This window comes from Pinus tabuliformis, chromosome 7, assembly GCF_031772625.1.
Source record: "Pinus tabuliformis cultivar Carrire ecotype Pingquan chromosome 7, CPIR1, whole genome shotgun sequence".
Taxonomy (NCBI): Eukaryota; Viridiplantae; Streptophyta; class Pinopsida; order Pinales; family Pinaceae; genus Pinus; species Pinus tabuliformis.
Genome location: NC_142293.1, coordinates 1,893,956,082 through 1,893,977,146, shown reverse-complemented (window position 1 = coordinate 1,893,977,146; position 21,065 = coordinate 1,893,956,082). Strand labels below are relative to the sequence as shown.

At 39.3% G+C, this 21,065-nt stretch overlaps 1 protein-coding gene and 1 long non-coding RNA gene across 5 annotated transcripts in view; both read left to right on the top strand.

The window, feature by feature from the left end:
- The window catches only part of ALF4 (aberrant root formation protein), a 357,551-nt gene that overhangs the window by 167,291 nt on the left and 169,195 nt on the right, over nt 1-21,065 (top strand). For all 4 annotated transcript variants that reach the window (XM_089460648.1, XM_089460646.1, XM_089460647.1 and 1 more), the window contains 2 exons: nt 9,500-9,577; nt 9,684-9,884. In XM_089460648.1, the coding sequence (XP_089316774.1) occupies nt 9,500-9,577; nt 9,684-9,884 (279 nt within the window). The remainder of the gene's footprint in view (nt 1-9,499; nt 9,578-9,683; nt 9,885-21,065) is intronic.
- On the top strand, nt 17,586-18,343 carry LOC149256032 (uncharacterized). The gene is made up of 2 exons (XR_016266443.1): nt 17,586-18,033; nt 18,158-18,343. It is a non-coding gene; the product is annotated as an uncharacterized LOC149256032 (long non-coding RNA).

Sequence of the window (21,065 nt, the reverse complement as noted above, 5' to 3'; positions counted from 1 at the left end):
TCGGAATCCGAAGCATGAAGCTTCTTCCAGTTGGTGATCATCGGTGTCGACATGGGTCTACAATCCTCCATGTGAAATCTGCTAAGGATGTCCACAATATACTTCCCCTGCCCCAGGAAGAAATGCCCCTCCTCCTGCCACACCTCCAAACCCAAAAAGTAATGCATCAAGCCGATGTCCTTCATCTCAAACTCCGCCGCAAGATCTCTCTTGCAGTGCTCTATGAGTCTCTCTGCGCCTGTAATGATTAAGTCATCCACATACAGCACCAGAATGAGAGGCTCCTCACCAATCACAATAAAGTAAAGGTTTGGATCTGCCTCACTCTTTGTGAAACCCATCCCCTGCAAGTATGCATCTATCCTGGAGTACCAAGCTCTGGGAGCTTGCTTCAGGCCATAAAGGGCCTTCTTCAATCTGCACACATGGGACTCCTTCCCATGCACCTCAAAGCCCTATGGCTCCTCAATGTACACCTCCTCCTGTATGAAGCCATTGAGAAATGCGGTCTTCACATCCATCTGGTGGATCTTCCAACCCATCTCTGCTGCTATCGATATAATGGAGCGGATCGAAGTATATCGAGCCACGGGAGCGAAGGTCTCCTCATAATCAACTCCCTCTACCTGGGAGAACCCTCTAGCCACAAACCTCGCTTTGAATTTCTCAATGCTGCCATCTGCAGCATGCTTTACCTTGTAAAGCCATCTGGAAGTAACCACGGATTTGCCCTCAGGCCTCGGCACCACCTCCCAAACATCATTCTTCATGATAGAAGAATACTCCTCTTGCATGGCCTGTCTCCAGACCTGCTGGCTAGCTGCCTCCTCATAGCTAGAAGGCTCAGAGTCAAGGATGCTGGTAACCATCGCCATATAACTACAAAACCTCTCAGGTGGTCTACTCTCTCTGACCGGCCTCTTCGGCTCAGCAACAGATGTGGCATCTCTCAAGGTGTCCTGAAGCCACTTGGGCTTCCTCTTCCCTGAGCATGCTTCTCCCATAGGAGAATGAAACTCCTCCTCCTCATCACCATCAGTAGCCTGAACTCCTGACTGTCTGTCTGCTGTCCTCCTGCCTGCACCTGAACCTGTAGAAGCTGAGGTACCGTGTGAACTGTCCATCAGTGGACTCCCTAGTGAACTGCTCTGTGAACTGCTCTGCATGCTGCCCGGAGCACCACCCCTCTGGCTCGGCGAGCCACTGCTCACTGATGGACCTGACATCCTCATAGATGTACCTTCGGATCCTCCTGATCCCTGCCCACTGGATCCTTGCGACTGACTCAACTGCTGCTGAGGGTCTGGCTGATCCAGATACTCTAACTCCCGTGACCTCCTAAAGGCCCTGTCCTCCTCGAACTTCACATCCCGTCTGACAACAACTCTCCTCTGTGCAGGAATGTAAATCCGAAAGGCCTTTGAGGTCTCACTGTAGCCCACAAAGATACCCTTCTCTGCGGTGGGCTCTAGTTTGGTCCTCTTCTCTTTGGGTATATAGGAGTATGTAATGCATCCAAAGATATGAAGATGACCAATATCAAGCTTCTTCCCAGAGAAAGCCTCCTCCGGAGTCATGTGCCCCAAAGCACAATGCGGACTCCTGTTCTGCAAGTAAACAACTGTGTTGCAGGCCTCTGCCCATAAGAACAATGGCAACCCCTGATCATGTATCATGGCTTTGGCAGCCTCTATGATGGATCTGTTCTTCCTCTCCGCAACTCCGTTCTGCTGGGGGTTGTAAGGAACAGTGAACTCCCTCCTAATGCCTGCCTCCGCACAATAGTCAACAAACTCTCCAAGGGTGTACTCTCCTCCATTTTCCGACCTCAAGGACTTGATCTTTCGACCTGTCTGAGTCTCCACAAGAGCTCTGAACTCCTGAAACCGCTTGAAGACCTCACTCTTGGTCTTCAAAAAATAAATCCAGGTCCTCCTGGAGTGATCATCAATGAATAAAACATAGTACTCATATCCACTCAAGGAAACACGAGACATCCGACCGCTCACATCAGAATGAATCAAATCAAGTATCCCCGTCGCTCTGCTGTCACTGCTGGGAAAAGGGGATTTGGCAAACTTGCTCATCGCACAACCTCTGCAAGTATCAAAGTGATCAGTACTTAAATCTGGCACACCTGTAGTGATCTCCCGCAATGTCCTCAAGGCTCCATGATACATATGTCCCATCCTGCGGTGCCAAATCTCACACAGCTCAGAACTGCTAGCTCTGCTGTCGGTACTACTGCTCAATGCCAAAAGGGGTTGGAATGCAAACTTGTACACCTTTGCATGGCGTACACCTATCACTCTAGCTGAATCAACTGGAGTGCCCCTGGGATACATCAACACCTGTCCTCCCCTGAACAGTACCTCATATCCTCTGTCCTCCAAAGCTGAGACGGATATGAGGTTCTTCCTCATCCCTGGCACATAAAGAACCTCTGACACCTTCAAGGGAGGTTTGGACTCCCTCTGAAATGTCACTGTCCCCACCCCGACTGCTCTAACAACTCTGTCATCACCAAGTACTACCTCAATATCAGTGCCACTTTCTGAAAGCTCTGAGAAGTACTCACGGGCTCCTGTCATATGACGTGAAGCCCCACTGTCCACATACCAGATACTTGAAGATGCCCCGCTAATCGAGGGAAAAGCATGCTCCCTCTGAACCTGTGTGGCAGGTGATCCTGCACTAGAGGACTCACACAAATTGAACGCAAACTCCCGGTCAAAACGACCTGCAAAGTCCTCAATCTCTGCTGAAGCTGCCACGTCCTGGTTCTTCCCCTTCTTCTTCTTCTTCTCCGGACACACAACTGCATAGTGTCCCATCTTTTGACAATTCCAACGCTTCACCTTGGAATAGTCCTTCTGTGTGTTCCCCTGTTTACCTTTACCTTTGCCTTTGCCCCCACCACCGCTTGTGGAAGTCTGCTTCTTCCCTTTGCCTTTCTTGCCTCCTGCCACCAGTGCTACGTCCTCATCCTGCTCAACTGGTTTGGCTGCCCCAAGCTGTCCTTTCCTGATCTCTGTCTGAATACAATCATCCCAAAACCTCTCCCATGTGGGAAGGGTCTCACGTGCACAAACCCCATCAACAAAGTTCAACCATGAACGGGGGAGGCCATTCATTGCAATTCACACCAACTCAGTGGATGGAATGGCCTCTCCAATCGCTGCCAACTCATCTCTCACATTGGTAATCTTTGTGAGATATCCAGCTGCACTATCATTCCCCATCTTAATGTTCTTCAGCTTCTCCTTCAGGACCATCTTCCGGTTCTCATTGGTACTCTGGTTGAGATTGGACAATGCTGTCCACATCTCATGGGCATTGCTCTTTCCTCTCACACGATGAATGCAATGGTCTTTGATTCTGTCTAGAATCAGCCTCTTACCCTTATTGTTCTTCTTTTTATACTCAGCCAACTGAGTAACATCAGTGGGCACAACAACAGGGTTTTGTGCGGTATGCACCATGATATCCCAGACTTCTGCCTCCTCAAAGATACTCTGCATTCTCTCCTTCCAAACGCTGTAATTTATATGCCCATCCAGCCTATCCTCCACCCTCAATCCCAATGACATCCTGCTGTCCTAAAACTGAAAAATAACACTGCTGTAGTAAAGATAAAACTGCTGTTTATGAAAAAATCAGCTTGCTGGAATTTTCTGAGTGAAAAATCAGCAACTGTAATTTTTCCTTTTTGCTGTCCCAAACTGCCCTTCAGCACTCAAGCTCTGATACCATGTAAAAATTTCTGTTTTCCCACCCCGGTTTTCAGTTTCTCCTTATTTCTCCCATGTAGTTAAATGCCCATTCCCATAACCATACATTTAACAGACTGAAAAAAAATAAATATTGCTGAAAACACAAATTCTGGAAATTTTTCAGAATGCTGGAAATTGCAGAATTAAAAATCAGCAATTAAAAACAGCCATTAAAACACTGATATTTTTGGTCAACTTGACCCTGGAAAAACCCCCTACAACTCTTGGGGAAAACCAGTTTGAGAGCTCTTCTTTATTTCTGAAAATTGTCTTTTTACTGTGAAAATTATTCAGCAAAAATCAGCAAGCAAATTTACAACTTATCTCCTTTCCCGCGCCTCACAGCAATCTGGAAATTACAGCAAACAGGACAGCAATAAATGCTGTACGACCTCCGTTTTGTGTGCAGAAAAATCAGCAAACTGCTCCTCGATGTTTGTGCAAAAATCTGCCTTTCACTATGTGCTGAATCAGCGGTACAAATCTGCTCAACTGTTGCCTTGGAATGTGTGCCAAGCTGTTGTCTCCTTCCCCTCCCTGCTCAGAAATCTCTCTTGCTCTCTTGCTCTCCTTTTCCCAATCTGCTCATGAAAGAATGAATGACCTTTTCCTCCTTTAATATAACTCCAAGTGACTTTTGGGTGATCCAAGTGACTTTTGGGTGATCTCTAAATCCAATGGCTGAAATAGATTTAGATCAATGGTTGAGATTAAATGCTCATTTAAATCTCACTTTCTATTTTTTAATTCACCCCACTTTAATAAAGACCCACTTAGTCATTTATTTCCAAAGTCACTTTTCATTTCTAATTTTTCATTGACTTTATAAAAGTCACTTTAAAATTAGACTTAATAACTTTATCACTTAAAGTCACTTTTAAATTAGATTTAACTTTATAAAATTATAAAGTCACTTTAGGATAAAAATTAAATTCTTTTGGACACTTTTCCCTAGGCCAAAGATCAAAGCCTAAGGGAACCACCTGTCCTCCGGTACCAAATTTCAACAACTTCCTCTACTATTACCCCGTTAAAGATTGTCGTCTTGACATCCATCTGATGAATCTCCCACCCCATCTGTGCTGTAGGAGATATCACGGTTCTAATAGAAGTATACCTGGCTACTGGGGCGAAGGTTTCTTCGTAGTCTATCCCTTCCTTCTGAGCACACCCCTTAGCCACAAACCTAGCTTTGTATTTCTGCACACTGCCCTTCGCAACATATTTGACCTTGTAGATCCATCTCAAACCTACTACTGACCTGCCCTGAGGCCTAGTTACCACTTCCCAGACATCATTAACCATTATAGAGTTGAACTCCTCCACCATAGCATCTACCCATACTTGATGCTGAACGACCTCCTGAAAACTAGAAGGTTCCCCAACTTGAGCTACCAAGGCCTGGTACTTGTCTGGTTGTCTTCGCTCCCTTTTATTATTCTTGGGTGCACCAATGAATTCCTCTACATCCCATAGAATTTGTCAGAGTTCCCGACTCGTTCTTCCACTTGTGGTGGGCACATCTATCAGCTCTTCCTCTTCCTGAGATTCCTCTTGTTCAGAAGCTTTGTCTTTAGGAGAATTTTTGGTACTAGTTTCTGTTGGTCGAAGTGGTTGGACCAACGACTTGTCTTTCAGTTGCTCCTTGGAAGGCATTTCTCGAGATTTCCTGAAATCTCTGTCCTCTATGAATTTTACATCCCGCCAAACTACTACCTTCCTACTCCCTGGAAGATAGATTCGATATGCCTTAACATTCACGCTATATCCCACAAGATATCCTTTCTCAACAGTTTGATCTAATCTCTTTCTCTTTTCCTCGGGTATGTGGCAATACGCTAAACTCCCAAATATCCTGAAATGACTGACCTTGAGTGTCTTCTTGGTGAAGACCCTTTCTGGAGTGATTTTTCCCAATGCCCTGTGTGGAGTCCTTTTTTTGTACATAAACTGTCGTGCTGAATGCTTCTGCCCATAGGAATTTGCGCATATCCTAATATACAACATTGCCCTAGCTGCTTCCACAATAGTCCTGTTTTTCCTTTTTGCTACCCCATTCTGCTTCGGATTGTAGGGAGTCGTCCACTCCCTTCTAATGCCTTCCTTAACGCAAAAATTGATGAAGTCCTTGTCAACATACTCTCCACCATTGTCTGAGTGCAACACTTTTATGTTCTTCCCTGTCAGATTCTCCACTAGAGCCTTGAACTCTTTGAATCTACCAAAAACCTCATTCTTGGTTTTCAGAAAGTAGATCCAAGTCTTTCTGGAATGGTCATCGATGAAGGTGACGAAGTATTCGGCACCACTAAGAGCTTTTGTGGACATCGGTCCGCAGATGTCTGAATGTATCAATCTTGTCACACTCTTAGCTCTATTGTTACTTCTGGAAAACACTACTTTGGCATACTTGCCGAGAGTGCACCCTCTGCATACATCATTTCGTTTGGTACTTAGTTCTTGAACTCCTGATACTGTTTTCCTGAAAATTCTCAGAGCCCCATGGTGTAAGTGTCCCATCCTCCTGTGCCATAGTTCATTCAAGTCTTTGTCTCCATTGTTGCCTATTAGTGCCATTGGTGATTGTAGCTGTAATCTGTACAACTGTTACTTTTGATTCCAATCTGGGCCTTCTTTTTCCAACTCAGGTGTTTGACATATAATTTCTCCTTAATGAAGAAAACGTCATAGCCCTTGTTTTGAAGTTGAGATACAGAGTGTAAGTTCATCCCCAATCCTGACACATGCAACACATTGGTTGCCCGAAGCCGCTCTCCTGCTTCGGTTTGAAATCCCTTCAGTAAATATTAAAATAAATTCTACTGCAGTTATCACATAATTACATAGAGAAAAATACATGCACAAGAACCAATCACATCAACACAGTTATTTTTGGACAATTGTCCTCGGAAAAACCCAATGCGGGAAAACCGGTGCAGCAGATGAGGGTTTTATAAATCTTCAACAACAATCACTTTTAGAAGGAATGATTTAAAGAGAAACTGAAAGAAAACACCTGAGACTTTCCATTGCAATTTTTCGACACTTTGGAGACCCTTCTCCCACTTCTGCGTCACCTTTGCGTCCTTCTGCATCAGCTTGCATGAGGGCTACGTCTCTCCTCTGGACTGCGTCTCTCTCTGTGATGTATCTCATTGTCCCTGGGTCACCTCCTCCTCAGACACATCTTGTTGCTGATGCCGTCCTCTTCCTCCACCCTGCAACTCTCTCTTTGAAATCGATCTCCTTCTCTTGAGAATCGATTTTCCTTGAGATACTGAGTATCTGCCGGTGTATCTCCAAATGATTCTCAACTCTTCTCTTATACTTGTCCTGTTGATGAATCAATGACCGAGATTAAGTCTCTAATCAATGACTAGGATTAAAAAAGACTTGAAGACTTGATCCTCGTCTCTTAGAAGCTTCTCACCCTTATCTTTATTAATGACCATTAATATTTTTATTTTCCTAAGTTTAGACTTGGGAACTCATTAAAAATATTAATTATTTTAATAACTCCTCATTCATGTGGAATTTCTCAAAACGATTTTTGGGTCTTGGAGATTTCATGTGCCTTAGCCTCTTCACCAAATTTCATGGCTAGAGCACATCCGATGCTACTAAAAATCAACACGAAATCCAAACAAGGTCAACCCACAATCTGTGGACTTGGAGTCCAAGGGTCGGGGAACTTGCAAACTCTATATATTTCTTAAGAAAATTCGTTAGAACATACAATGAATCAGATCGCCTAAGATAAGCCCACAACTTACCAATAGAATGTTCCTATCATCATCAAATGAAATAATGATTCAAATAATATTGAAGCACAATTTAGGAAAACACATACCCAACACATACCATAGATCACTGAGAAAAAGACACCATGAACTGTACCCCAAAGTTTTATAATTATGGAGTTCAAACGTTCCCAGAATAGTGGCTTCACACGAACATTTACAAAGTTACATTAGACTCAAGATCATCATTGTGATTTGAGAAGCAAATGGCTTCTAATTTATAGATAAATCTTCCAAGTTGAAAATAATGGCTAGTTGGCCTGATCCCTGTCAAAATAATCTCGACCGTCGATACAACTTTTAATTTCTGTCGTCGAAAATATTTATTTTTGAGGATTTTTCTAATTTATCATAAAAACCATTTTTATTAATCCAAAATAATTATTCTGGATTAATTTCCTAAAAAATCTGACTTTGACATAACCACCAAGGTCCAAGGGCTTAATGTTTTTGAAAAAATTCATTTTTGCGTTGGTAGAGGACCGCAAAAATTTAATTTTTGCGTCGATACAACTTTTAATTTCTATCGTCGAAAATATTTATTTTTGAGGATTTTTCTAATTTATCATAAAAACCATTTTTATTAATCCAAAATAATTATTCTGGATTAATTTCCTAAAAAATCTGACTTTGACATAACCACCAAGGTCCAAGGGCTTAATGTTTTTCAAAAAATTCATTTTTGCGTTGGTAGAGGACCGCAAAAATTTGACTTCTTCATGACCCACGAATTTTTTGGCTCAAAATTAATTAATTTGTTGGCTTAGGAATTAATTTTACTTTTGCTAGAAAATTAATTAATTGACACTTGAGGGGATTAATTATTTTTCCACCCTCAAATACTTTAGCCATGGTGTTTGATTGAGAGGGACCATGCATTAATTTTTTTTTACATCAAATAATTACATTTTCAATCCTCAAAAGGGGAATACCTGTTTGTTATAGACCCTCATAATATATATTTACCCAATTCTGCAACACAATATGATCTAGTAGACCAAGTGATCTGTTTAATAAAATAATTTATCCAAATAGCTTAAATTATTCCCAAATCACTTTTACAATAGACTTGACTAAGAACAGTAGGACTCACTTAAGACCTCGTCAATAAATTCCACCCTAGCTTTGGGGTTTAAGCCGGAGGGAAAAACTTTGTCGATTATCTCTGTTTAAAAACATACATAATGCGGTGAGACAACCTCATAGGATGAAATTCGTTGCCAAAATCAGAGGCTTACCTAGGTTGTTACATAATAAATGGTTGTACTAGCATCATTTGCATTTCAATTTGCAGAAATTGGGTTTACAATGATATGAGAACTGGCTGGCTGATGATTCTGAACTTTGAAAAATTTTGCACAACTACTTCCTTGGACTTGTGACAAAATGGGTGCAATAGAGCTTTTGTAATTCACTTGATATTTTGCATATTTCTGTTAATTTATGACTTTATGTTTACTGCGTTTAGGTAGAAATGTTTATTTATGAGTAGTTTGTTATTAGTGTGTAAACAACATGCCACTAGGAAGTGTGTGCTAAATGCCTCACTATGTATTCTTTCAAAATTCTGTTGTTAATTTGTAACTTACTTTCTCACCCATCAATTTTTTTATGTTTGTTGTATACTGTATTTAAGTAGGAATGTTTATTATGAGTAAATTGTTGTTATTGTGTACACTAGATGCCAATACACTATATATTCTTTCAAAATTCTGTCGTTAATTTGTAACTTACTTTCTCACCCATCAATTTTTTTTGTTTGTTTATTGTATACTGTGTTTAAGTAGGAATGTTTATTATGAGTAAATTGTTGTTATTGTGTACACTAGATGCCAATACAAAGTGTGTGCTAAATGTCTTTGACTGTAGATTCTTTCAAAATTCTGTTATAGCTACTAAGCACATGTTAAATGTCTTGGACTGTAGACTCTTTCGGAACTTCCACCTCAGCAGAGGTTCGACATGCTAAAAGTTCTCATTATAAACAGCAACCATCCATCAGTGGTAATTTATGTTTTCTAAACCAAATGGTAAATTTTGTTTCTTGATTCAGTGCAGTTATCTCATTCTTTGAGGATTATTAATCTGTCATCTTTTCTTCTATATACAGGCTTCACTTTTAATAGCGGTTGTTAAAGATGAAATAAATCGCACTTTCAATGATGTTTCTAAAGCAGAAGGACAGGATTCAAATAACAGGGATTTACATCTACAAACACCATTCATAACTGGAGATGTTTTGGAACTTGTGGAACTTATTTTAAAGCCTCCAAAAGGTGGACCACCTGACCTTCCTGGACAGAGCGATGCGGTAAATTCATGTCCCATTTCCTCCTAAGGAAAAGGAATGAATATAGAGATGTTCAATCATAATGTTAAAAATGCAAACATATTTTCATAAAGATGGCTTTTTTGCTCTTAGGATTCTGTGTGAAATGAATTTAAAAACATTAGGGGGCTTGTATTGTTAAAGAGGTTGTTGGGCATTGGATAATCCAACGCACCCCGTTTGTTGTTTTGCGACATGGCTTCACCGCCTCTCATGGACCCATTAACTTTGACGATGCGTCTGTTTACTAACACTTGCGGGTTTTGGTGTAACGACAATTGTGATTCCAACAAGTGGTATCAGAGGCAAAGGTCTCGAGTTTGAATCACACCTGGCTTGCACTGGGGGGGAGATTGTTGGGCATTGGATAATCCAATGCTCCCCATGTGTTTTGCGACATGGCTTAACCGCCTCTTGTGGATCTATTAACTCTGGCGATGCGTCCATTTACTAACACCTGCGGGTTTTGGTGTAACGACAATCGTGATTCCAACAGAGGTATCCATGGCTTTATTGATATTGATCGACAGTAATACAATTGAACATTAAGAAAGGGATGGCTGTTTGCAAAATTGGGAATCCTATTTAGTGCATGTTGGGTGATTCTGACAGTCTTTATTGTGTAGTAGATTTTTCTTTTCTATTCATGGATTTGGGATGATATCATCTGCTGACCATTTTGAGTAAATAGATGCTGTTGTCTTTTCCTTTATTTACATGAAAGCAATAAGAGAAGAATATAGTTATATAAAAGCCTTGATAATTAAGTCTACGTTTGCAGGTAAATGAACTGCTATTTTTTTTTTAAATTTGGCCTGTAAGTTTTTGACAACAGTTATGTAGATTCTAATTTTCAGAACTGCTAAGAATTATGCCTGGAATTGTCCTAGAAAGAGTCCAAATCAAGAAAAAATACAAAGTAATATCCATGAAATTATCCTTGAACAGTTCAAACTTCAAACTGGTGAAAATCATTGGGAGAAATTGTTCTAGAGAAAGCTCCCTGAAGATCATCTCCTAATATTTACTCTATAAACTATGCAAGATTCTGATTGATTATATCGACAAACCAATATAACTATCCTATGTGGCAATTTGTAAATTTTGCAAAAACCAGTTTCAATGATGTTAAAACATCTACTAGAAAATCAACAAGATTTGAGCCAGAGTATGACCAGAAGAAAACTGTAAGAACTTGCCTGGAAAAGAAAAAAATGACTCAGGTACAGCATCTAAAATCACTGAAACCATCCATTAAAAACTGATATATGTTAAAAACTAGCAAAAAAACTCTGTAATGTCCCAAGGGGATTTTTGCCCTTAGGGTTAGGGTTTACAAGATAAATTGTGTTATCCTATCACAAATTTTCTTTCAACTCCAGATAGAGGTAATATACAACAATATAATTGAGCAGTAAATTCCACAACACATTAATGGCTCATAGCAGTTCACTTTAACAACTAACACTGGTTATCACACCGGCAATTCTGAGTCTATAACAATGGCAGTCCTTCCATATAACAATACCAATACAATAATTCTCCGATACAATTCAGCTATTAATTGAGTTCACCGTAGGGCTGTTGCAACATGAGGACAGGCCTGATAACTTGAAATAATACACTAATTTAAGTCCAGTACTGCAACTACAAACAACTCACTATTATTGGGACTGTGAGACTGGCAGGTACCCTTGCGATTGCCAATTGGGACTTCGCTGTCCCCAATGATCTGCTTCATATAAACTTCTAACAGTCTCTTGACCCAGATTAACCTTTGCTGCCCTAACCGCTGCCTTACTGGCTGCTCACTTCCTGAGATGGCTGGCTATTCCGCTGCTTGAATCCAGACAGATTTCCAGGCATAACTGCTGCTCAATGAACTTGGGTCATGCGGCATGCAGCCTGTTGACCACTACATGTCAACTACCCATAGTAGTACACCCACTTTTCTTCGCAAAAGGGATAGCGCTTGATCGACGTGTCCGTGCCTTTCGACAGTCATCGTTGACCTGATCATGTTATGTTGTAAACCTAGTCTGCATGTGTAAATTGTAAATAATATTAGCAGATCTGAGTCATGTATGTAAATTGCCTAGGTGGACCTAATTTTCTAGTGATAATCTACGTTTCGGAAGGTTTTTTGTCTCACCGATCCATGATCGGCAGAGTTTTCCTTCAGCCTAACCCCAAAGCCGGAGTGAATTTTGTCATTAGAATCTTAGAGAATCCTAGTGCGTTAATTTGCTAAGATTATATTTGGTCGCAGAACTGGGTGGTCTATGAGGGTCTATGTCAAATGGGTTTTCCCCCGTGAGGTGTAAAATTGTAAAAGTCATGATGTAAAGTGTCTTGAGAGCTACAGAATGTTTTAATCCTCTCATAAGTCCTAAGTCCTAGGTGATTTTTTCAATGGTTAAGTTCGAGGATCCAAAAATAAAAAATAAAAGATATAAATAATTAAAAAAAATTAAAAATAACTAAAAAATAAAAAATAAAAAATAAAAAATAAAATAAAATAAAATAAAATTTAAAAAATAAATGAAAATTTGAAAAATAAAATAAAATAATAAAAAATAATAAGTCAAATTTTTGAGTAAATAAATGCAGAATTTTAATTTTTTAATAAATTAAAATGCATTTAAAAATTCGACGGATGAGATTAAAAGGGATTTTGATCCTCGTCGACGGTCGAGATCATTTTGACATGGATCACTCGAACTAGCCGTTGGGATTTTTCCTTTAAATAGGATGTTAGGGGTCATTTGAGATCAGATTGGATCTGTGAGTCTTGTGCTAAAGAAAGCTCTCTTGTAAACTTTTTTGGTGCTAATAAAGAAAGACTTTGGGGTTGAAATCTTGCTGGTGTTACTCTCCTGAAGTGCTGTGAGCTATTTTATTTTCCGCATATTTTTATTTTTCAGCCATTGGTAATAGCTTGATTTAGAGTATTGTTGAACACAGGTATCTTTTTCACTTACTAGGGTTTGAATGGTAGTAGTATTTCTGAAATAATGGCAGTTATCTCCATTTCATCTGGAATCTAATATTTTTTTTTTCCCTCTTTATTGATGGTTGAAATGAGCTGTGCAGGAAACCCTTATTGAAGAAATCAGTGGGCGTTTAGGGAAGTTTTCGGCTGAATCAACCAACTCCCACAAACCATTTTCTTGCAGAGCCCAGCCAGTTTCAATCTTGGTTTTATCATTTAAGTTTATTTTATGAATGCATGAGAGTTTTTCCAAAGCATCTCATAGTAAATCTGAAATTCTGAAAATGTTATTGAGGGTTACTGACAAATCTGGCTGTTGTAGAGCCAATAATCTGTTAATTTTGTAATTGGTTTTTGGGGTTTTAATTTTTTGCATATATTCTGGGTGTTTTTCCTTTCCATTTACAGGTTGTAGGGTTTTTTGAAGATTCCTGAGGGTTTGATCAGCTCCCCGCTATTACTCAGGGTTTTGTCGTGTTGCAGGTTTAATTGTGTTTCAGGAACATTTTGAGATTTTTTTAAAGGGCAAAACTGCGTTCCAGCTTACTGCTCTATCAGCCTACGTTCCTTGCAGCCATCAATCTTCTGCTCCTGCATTTTTTTTTGAGCGCCCTCCGATTTCAAAACGAATTGGCAGTGTATTGCCATTCCCGCGGACTTCTTTCCCATGTACGCTGTCCCTAAAGCTTGCCAACCTTGCAACGTTCTCTCCGCCTCCGACCTAAGCTCCTCACGCTGCCATCACTACGTTCCACTCCTACGTAGTCTTCCTCTGCTGTCCATTGCTCAGTCTTCCCTCACTTCACGCCCCGCCAAACCTGCAGACAAAATTGCTGCTCGTGCGTCCTTTCTCCTCACATCGATCTCCCTCTGTGGCTATCAACTTGGTCTCAAGAACGCTACTACATTCAATATCCCTCACGCCAAATCTGTTTCACATCTGCTCGCAACATTCCCAAATTTTTTCGTTCTTTCCCTTGTGCCTGCTAAGCCATCCGTGGAGCCTTCCTCCTCCCATCTGTAGCTCGATCCGCTGTCGCTGCTTTCCTGTACACAAGCCTGCAGAAGATTTCGATTTTTTCTTTTGTTATAAGTAAAACTTAATGTTAGCATAGTTAGAACGTCTTTTTTTCTAATTTGCTTATATTTTTCATGGCAGGTGCGTTTAACGTTTCAAGTGTTAGTTTCTTTTTTTTTGACATTTAGAAAGTTTAGTTTAGTTTTATTTTTATTTTTTTATTTCATATAAATCCCATAAAATATATATATAATATAAAAAATTGAAAGGGGAATTTCGATTTTCATTTGGGTGTTAGTGCTTTATTTTGTATGATTAGTCTTAGAGTTAATATATTTAATCTTTACGCTAGCTTAGTGTAATTTTAAGTTTTAAGTTTTTTTGTTTAAATAGAATTAATTTTGTTTAAAGTTAGATCTAAAAATAAAAAATAAAAAAGCTTAATTTTTCTAGTTTTGTTTTGTTTCATTTTAGATTTAAACTTTTTTTAACTCTAACAAAAAATAAATAGTTTTATAATTTATAATTTTCTTTAGATTTAAGTTTTATTTATTTAGATTTCTGTTTTATTTGAAAAATATAAAAATATTTTTTTTTGGAAATTTTTTGTCAATTTCAGTTTTGGCTCAGTAATTTGTTATGTTCTGCTAGATGTGGGAATAATATTTATCATTTCTTTATATGGTTAAACATGCTTAATGCTCATTTGAAGATTAACTACATGAATGTGATATCTGGTTAGCACTTTACGTGGTTGTTTAAAGCACTTTATCTTTCGAAATTTTAATTGCTGGAGTATCATTAAGCCATTAAGCATTTATTGATTATCTCGCATGTGGTAAAAGTTAATCTTTGTTATTTGATGATAAATGATTGTTTTACATGGTTTATACTTCTGCAACATTTAATAATTAATCATTTAATCATCGACTCCGTAAGGCACTGGTATATTAATTTCTAAATCAATCAAGTGCTAAATCGCCTTGTTTTGTCTCCCAACCCAACTGGTCCACAATTGGTCTTCATTCATCCCATAGGGTCTACCCCCCTTAGCCGCGGGAGATGGCTTAAATGGAGAGATCAGGGATCAGGGTGACAACCCCCGGTCTGAGCATTGTCGTGACAATCTGTGCGATAACATTTTTTGGCGCCTTTGCCGGGGATATAGTTTTTTCTATCCTTGGTTTATTTGACATTCATCTTCTCATTTCTCATCATTCTTTCATCTTTCTCATCTCTCATTTGAGCTGGCAGATTCCACATTTTTTTTTTTGGCATCATTTGGATCTTTTCATTACCTTATCTTTCGTCATATCAGTACCTACTCTTTAGTTCGTTTCTTGTTTGGGTGGCGACTCCATTTCTTTTCATTTATTTTTTCTCAGACAAGAAGCCTCTCTCATATAAGCTTGTTTGTTGCTTTTTTGATCCTAGAATTAGATTCATTGATCAAATGGCGACTCCTCTTATATCATCTCTTGATTTTTTTGAGCAGAGATCTCTTTCTATCATCCATTTGGTCCCTCGTTATTCATCATGGATTATTCGTTTAAATCGGAAAATCGCGATTTTTTCGCAAAACCGATTTTATCGCAATTTTTATCCATAAAAATCGCGATTTTTTCGAAAAAACCGCAATTTTTTGGGTAAAAATCGCAGGGCACGGGGGCAGCGTGCTTTTTATATGGAAAATCGATTTTTTTTTTATTTCATTGAGGAGTCCGCGCGGAGGAGGAGGAGAAGAAGTGAGGGAGAGGAGCTGAAGGGTTGCCGTCGAATTTGGGAGCGAATCCAAGCGTTTTTAGGAGGAATCCAAGCCAAGATCACCAATTTGTCCATAAACCAGGTATGTAGATTAATTTTTTTTTGTTTTGCTTCTATAAAAACTTTGTTTTTCATTGTTTTTAAAGAATTTTTGGAAATTTTTCATTGATTTGGGATGGGTTATTTGTTATGACTATGAGAACCAATTTTTTATTTTTATTTTCTCATTTTTTTTAAACATTGTTTATTTTTTTTGAATTTTCATTGTTTTTTGGCATTTGCCATTGGCATTTGGTTGGGTAACTTGGGTTTGGAAATTGGGATTTTGGAAATAATTAACTTGTAATTTTGTAAATGCTAAATTGTAATTTGTATTATGTAATCCTAAATTCTTTTTTCCTAATCCTTATTTTTCCATAGGTTTGCAAATTCAAAATTCAAAAACAAACATGCCAAGGAAATTGGATCCTTTCTGGGAATATGGTGACCCTAAAACTTCGAATGATAGACAAAACTTGTATTGCAAGTTGTGTGGAAAGGAGATATTCGGGGGGGTGTACAGGTTGAAGTTCCACCGTGCACAAATCCCTGGACGTGATGTGGTGCCCTGTCCTAATACAAATGCTGAAATTATCCGAAAAGCCATGAGAGCATTGGGAGAATTAGAGCACTCTAAAGAGGCCAAAGAAGAACTCAAAAGGCAACTAAAAAGGTCAGCTGAAGGAAGTGGGCCAAGTGGCACTGGTTCTACTGCAGCGTCAGTCAATCCGGTAGCTGCATCATCATTTTTTGTTCCTCGAACCACACCTGGTGCACAACCAACTATCGGTTCAATGATGAAAAGAACTGAAAAAGAACAAGCTGACAAGTTGATGACAAAATTTCTCCTCTGGAGTGATATTCCTTTCAGCATTGTAAGGAATAATCCATTTTTCCAACCTACTGTTGATGCTATTGCCAGTGTTGGCTTGGGGTACAAAATCCCTTCTCTTCATGATTTCAGAGGCCGGCTTCTTCAAGATGAAAAGCGTGACTGCACCCAAAGATTGGAGGATTTTAGGGAATCCTGGGCACAAACAGGATGCACTGTTATGTCAGATGGTTGGACTGACCAAAAGGGGAGAACCCTTATAAACTTCTTGGTTAGTTGTCCCAGGGGGACTATGTTTATCAAATCTATTGATGCAACTCATCAAATCAAAGATGCAAAAATTTTATGTGATTTGCTGGATGTGTTTATTTTGGAGGTGGGTGCAGAAAATGTTGTCCAAGTCATAACGGACAACGCTGCAAATTATGTTGCTGCTGGTAGAATGCGTATGGACAGGCATCCTACTTTATTTTGGACACCTTGTGCTGCCCATTGTATTGATTTGATGTTAGAGGACATAGGGAAAATTCCCTTTGTCAAAGAGACTGTTGACTCATCAAAAAGCATCACAAAATTTATTTACAATCACACATCTGTGCTTAGCTTGATGAGAAAATGCACCAACAACAAAGAGTTGGTGCGCCTTGCCATTACACGGTTTGCGACGAGTTTCATATCTCTTCAATCCCTCTTGAAATCTATGTGGGATTTGAAGAGAATGTTTGTTTCAGAGGAGTGGCGTTCTTCGCCAATGAGCCGAAAACCAGAAGGAGAGGCCGTCTGCAGACTTGTTTCATACCAAGAAGACTTCTGGGCGAGAGTGCAGGAGGTGTGCGCTGTCACTGAACCTTTGGTAAAGGTTCTTCGGTTGGTAGATGGTGAGAAGCCCGCAATGGGCTATTTGTATGAAGCCATGGACAGGGCCAAAGAAGCCATTCGGTCCTACTATGATGACAAGGGAGATGATGGGTTCCAGAGACAACTCCTTCTATGGAACGTCATTGATGAGCGATGGAACAACACACTCCATCGTCCCATTCATGCTGCTGGGCTTTTCTTGAACCCTACATTTTCTTATGCATGTGGGTTTGATTTTGATGCTGAGATCATGGATGGATTATTAACCTGTGTCCAGAAGATGGTGAGAACTCCAGAACAACGTATGGAGATCTCTAAACAAATTGAGACGTATAAGATGTCAGGTGGCACATTTGGCTTTGATATGGCTATCTTTGATAGGACGGCCAAAATGCCAGGTATTTTTTAGTTTGTAACTTTGTTTCAAATTTCATTGTCTCTTCAAATTCCATTTTTTTCTTATGTTTATTTGTAATTTTGTTGTAGCCGCATGGTGGAAGATGTATGGTGGCAGAGTACCCCTTTTGCAAAAGCTTGCCATACGCATCCTCAGCCAAACATGCAGCTCCTCGGGATGTGAGCGCAATTGGAGTGTATTTGAAAAAATACACAACAAGAAGCGCAATAGGTTAACAACTTAACACTTAAACATTTAAAATATTGCAAATTTCCAAATAAATTTTTGAATTCATTAAACAATATTTTTTTTTATAATATTAATTATTAATTATTATTTCATGAACTTTGTACAGGTTGGAGTCCCGTAGACTTAATGACATGGTCTATGTCTACTACAATCTTCGATTGTGGGTGAGGCAACTAGACAAGACACCTGATATGGATGCCATCTCATTGGATGAGATTGACACCACTGCTGAATGGAGGGTTGAGACCGAGAGGCCTCTCATGGATCCCACTGAGGATTGGTTAGTGCAGGATGAGGGGGAGGAGGAGGGGGGGGAGGAGGAGGAGGAGCAGGAGCAGGAGCAGGAGGAGGAGGAGGAGGAGTTGGAGGAGGAGGTGACACCGCCTACCCGGGCTACCACTAGAGGACGTGGTCTCTGTCTACCTACAGTAGCTGCTACTTCTACAGCTACTTCTTCAGCTTCTAGAGCACGTCAGACTCCACTGCCATTTCCACCACCACAGGCACCAGCATCTTCATCTAGGGGGAAAGGGAAAGCAGTGACATTTTCTCGCAAGAGGGGCAGAGGAAATCAATAGGATTAGAGTCTTAGACTTTCATTTTATTGTATATGACATTATGACATGATGAGATACATTATCATATTTTTTGTTGATATTTTGAGGCTGAGTTGGGACTCAGGACTTACTATTCAGGACATGATTCAATGTTATGTGTGATTTTAGCGCTAGAAATGATATTAAACATCTTATATATTAGTTCTTTTATCATATTTATGTGTCAATGTATTTATTTTATGTTGTAGATGGTTTAGATATTAAAAAAATTGAAAAAAAATGAAAAAAAATGAATATTTTTGTGCCAAACGATTTTTTCCCGATTTTAACGATTTTTCCGCTTTTTTCCCGGCGCCGATTAAATCCCGATCGCGCTTTTAACAACATTGGTTTAAACCATGTCATTTTACTGATGATCTCCATGATATTCCAGAAGTGGCCATGTCTAAATTACCTTTGTTCTCAAGTGGTGATTCAGTCGCTGTTAAAAGACATGTAGGCTTGTTTACTCGTATAATGATCATATATTGTAGACCCCCTCAGTATAATCATGAAGATGTCAAAATGCGTTTTTTTGTCCTTTCTTTAGAGGGCGATGCTTTGAATTGGTTTAACAATTGTCCTAAGGATTATTTCACTTCTTTACAAGACATTGTCAATGCTTTTAAAGATAGATATGGTAATCCAGATAGCTCGCCTTGTGCCCCTAAAATTGTGCAACAGAATGAAAATAATCTTATGAAAGGTTCAGCTGTTAGTGAAAGATTCCAAGACAATTCTTCATATCAAAATGTGCCATCCACCTGTACCATTGCAGATCAAATCCATGATAGTGGAAAAGTAGGGACAAAGGACAACGAAAAGGAAGATTAGAAGCAAATTATACAAGAACTATTATTGCTGGTAAAAAAATGGAGATTAATCAAACTGATTACGCCAATGATGTGAGAACTTTATGCACCCACCTGGAAAAACGTAATAGGGAGATGGAGATCATGCAAAATCAGCGTGCTAAGGAAATTGAGGCCATGAAGATTAATCATGACACAAAAATTAGTTTTATGCAAAGCAAGTTATCAAGCTTAGAGGAAAATATGACAACCATGAAAGCTAATCATGATAGGGAAATTAATTCTATGCAAAACAAGTTATTAACTATGGATGAAGAAATGACTATCTTGACTTTCGATCATAATAATCAGTTAGCTACCATGCAAGCAAATCGTAAGGAAGAGATAAACTCTATGCAGCGTTGCTTGATGACCATAAAGGAAAAAGACGATAAAGTAATAAAAGATGTGGAAGCTAATCAGATATGTCTTCAGAAAAAGTTATTGACCATGGAAGAAGATCATGCCAGGGAAATCAGTGCTATAAAGGTTGAACACTCTAGTCAGATAGATGCCATTAAAATACAGTTTCAGAAATTTCAACAATGGTCAGAGGATGAAGGAAACCAGGGAACGTCAATAGATCAGGAGCCTCCTTATCTGTTGCAACAAGCTCCATCTTATTATGAGGTCCTTTGTTCCATTGAAAAGTGGATAATTGAAGGTGACCTGGATAAAAGGGAAATTAATAATCAGGTTGATGCTCACATGGTTAATCCACCAGTCATTGAAGATCAAGTTATAACTCATGGCACCTGTGAGATTGGTCCATCATCTTTGACAAGACAGATGCAAAATGAAGAAAGTCATGTCATGCATATCTTACATACTTCATCTGAGAGCTTTGAAGCAGAAAGTTCCACGTCATCGGTAATACAGCTTGCCACGAAGAAAAAGCGCAAGAGAAAGAAAATGAGAAGAAGATTTGATGCATTAGACGGCTGCGAGCTACTTGATTTTCGGATAGGGAAAACTCCTACCGTATGTAGAATTGGAAATGGAACATCCGACAAGCAGCCAACAGATTTGCCTGAAAGCAGGCAAATGCTCAGTATACACTATATTGAACACATCTGATGCCATGGGTCATCCTTTGTATTTCTAACCTTACTCATTTTTTCAGCATTTTCATTTCTGTTTTAGGATAAGATTTGCTTTTCCAGATAGTTAATAAATGAAGAGCTTATATCTTTCATGTGCTTAATGTTATATGATGATTTTTTGGACGGACGCTACTTATATTTTGTTGTGTGTTGCATGGATGTAGATTTTGGATTCTCATATTCCTACAGTGCAGCAACGTGTCCCCAAGTAGAGCCAGATGTTGACCACTACGTGTCAACTACCCATAGCAGTACACCCCCTTTTCTTCGCAAAAGGGATAGCGCTTGATCGACGTGTCCGTGCCATTTGACAGTCATCGTCGACCTGATCATGTTATGTTGTAAACCGAGTCTGCATGTGTAAATTGTAAATAATATTAGCAAATCTGAGTCATGTATGTAAATTTCCTAGGTGGACCTAATTTTCTAGTGATAATCTACGTTTCGGAAAGTTTTTTGTCTCA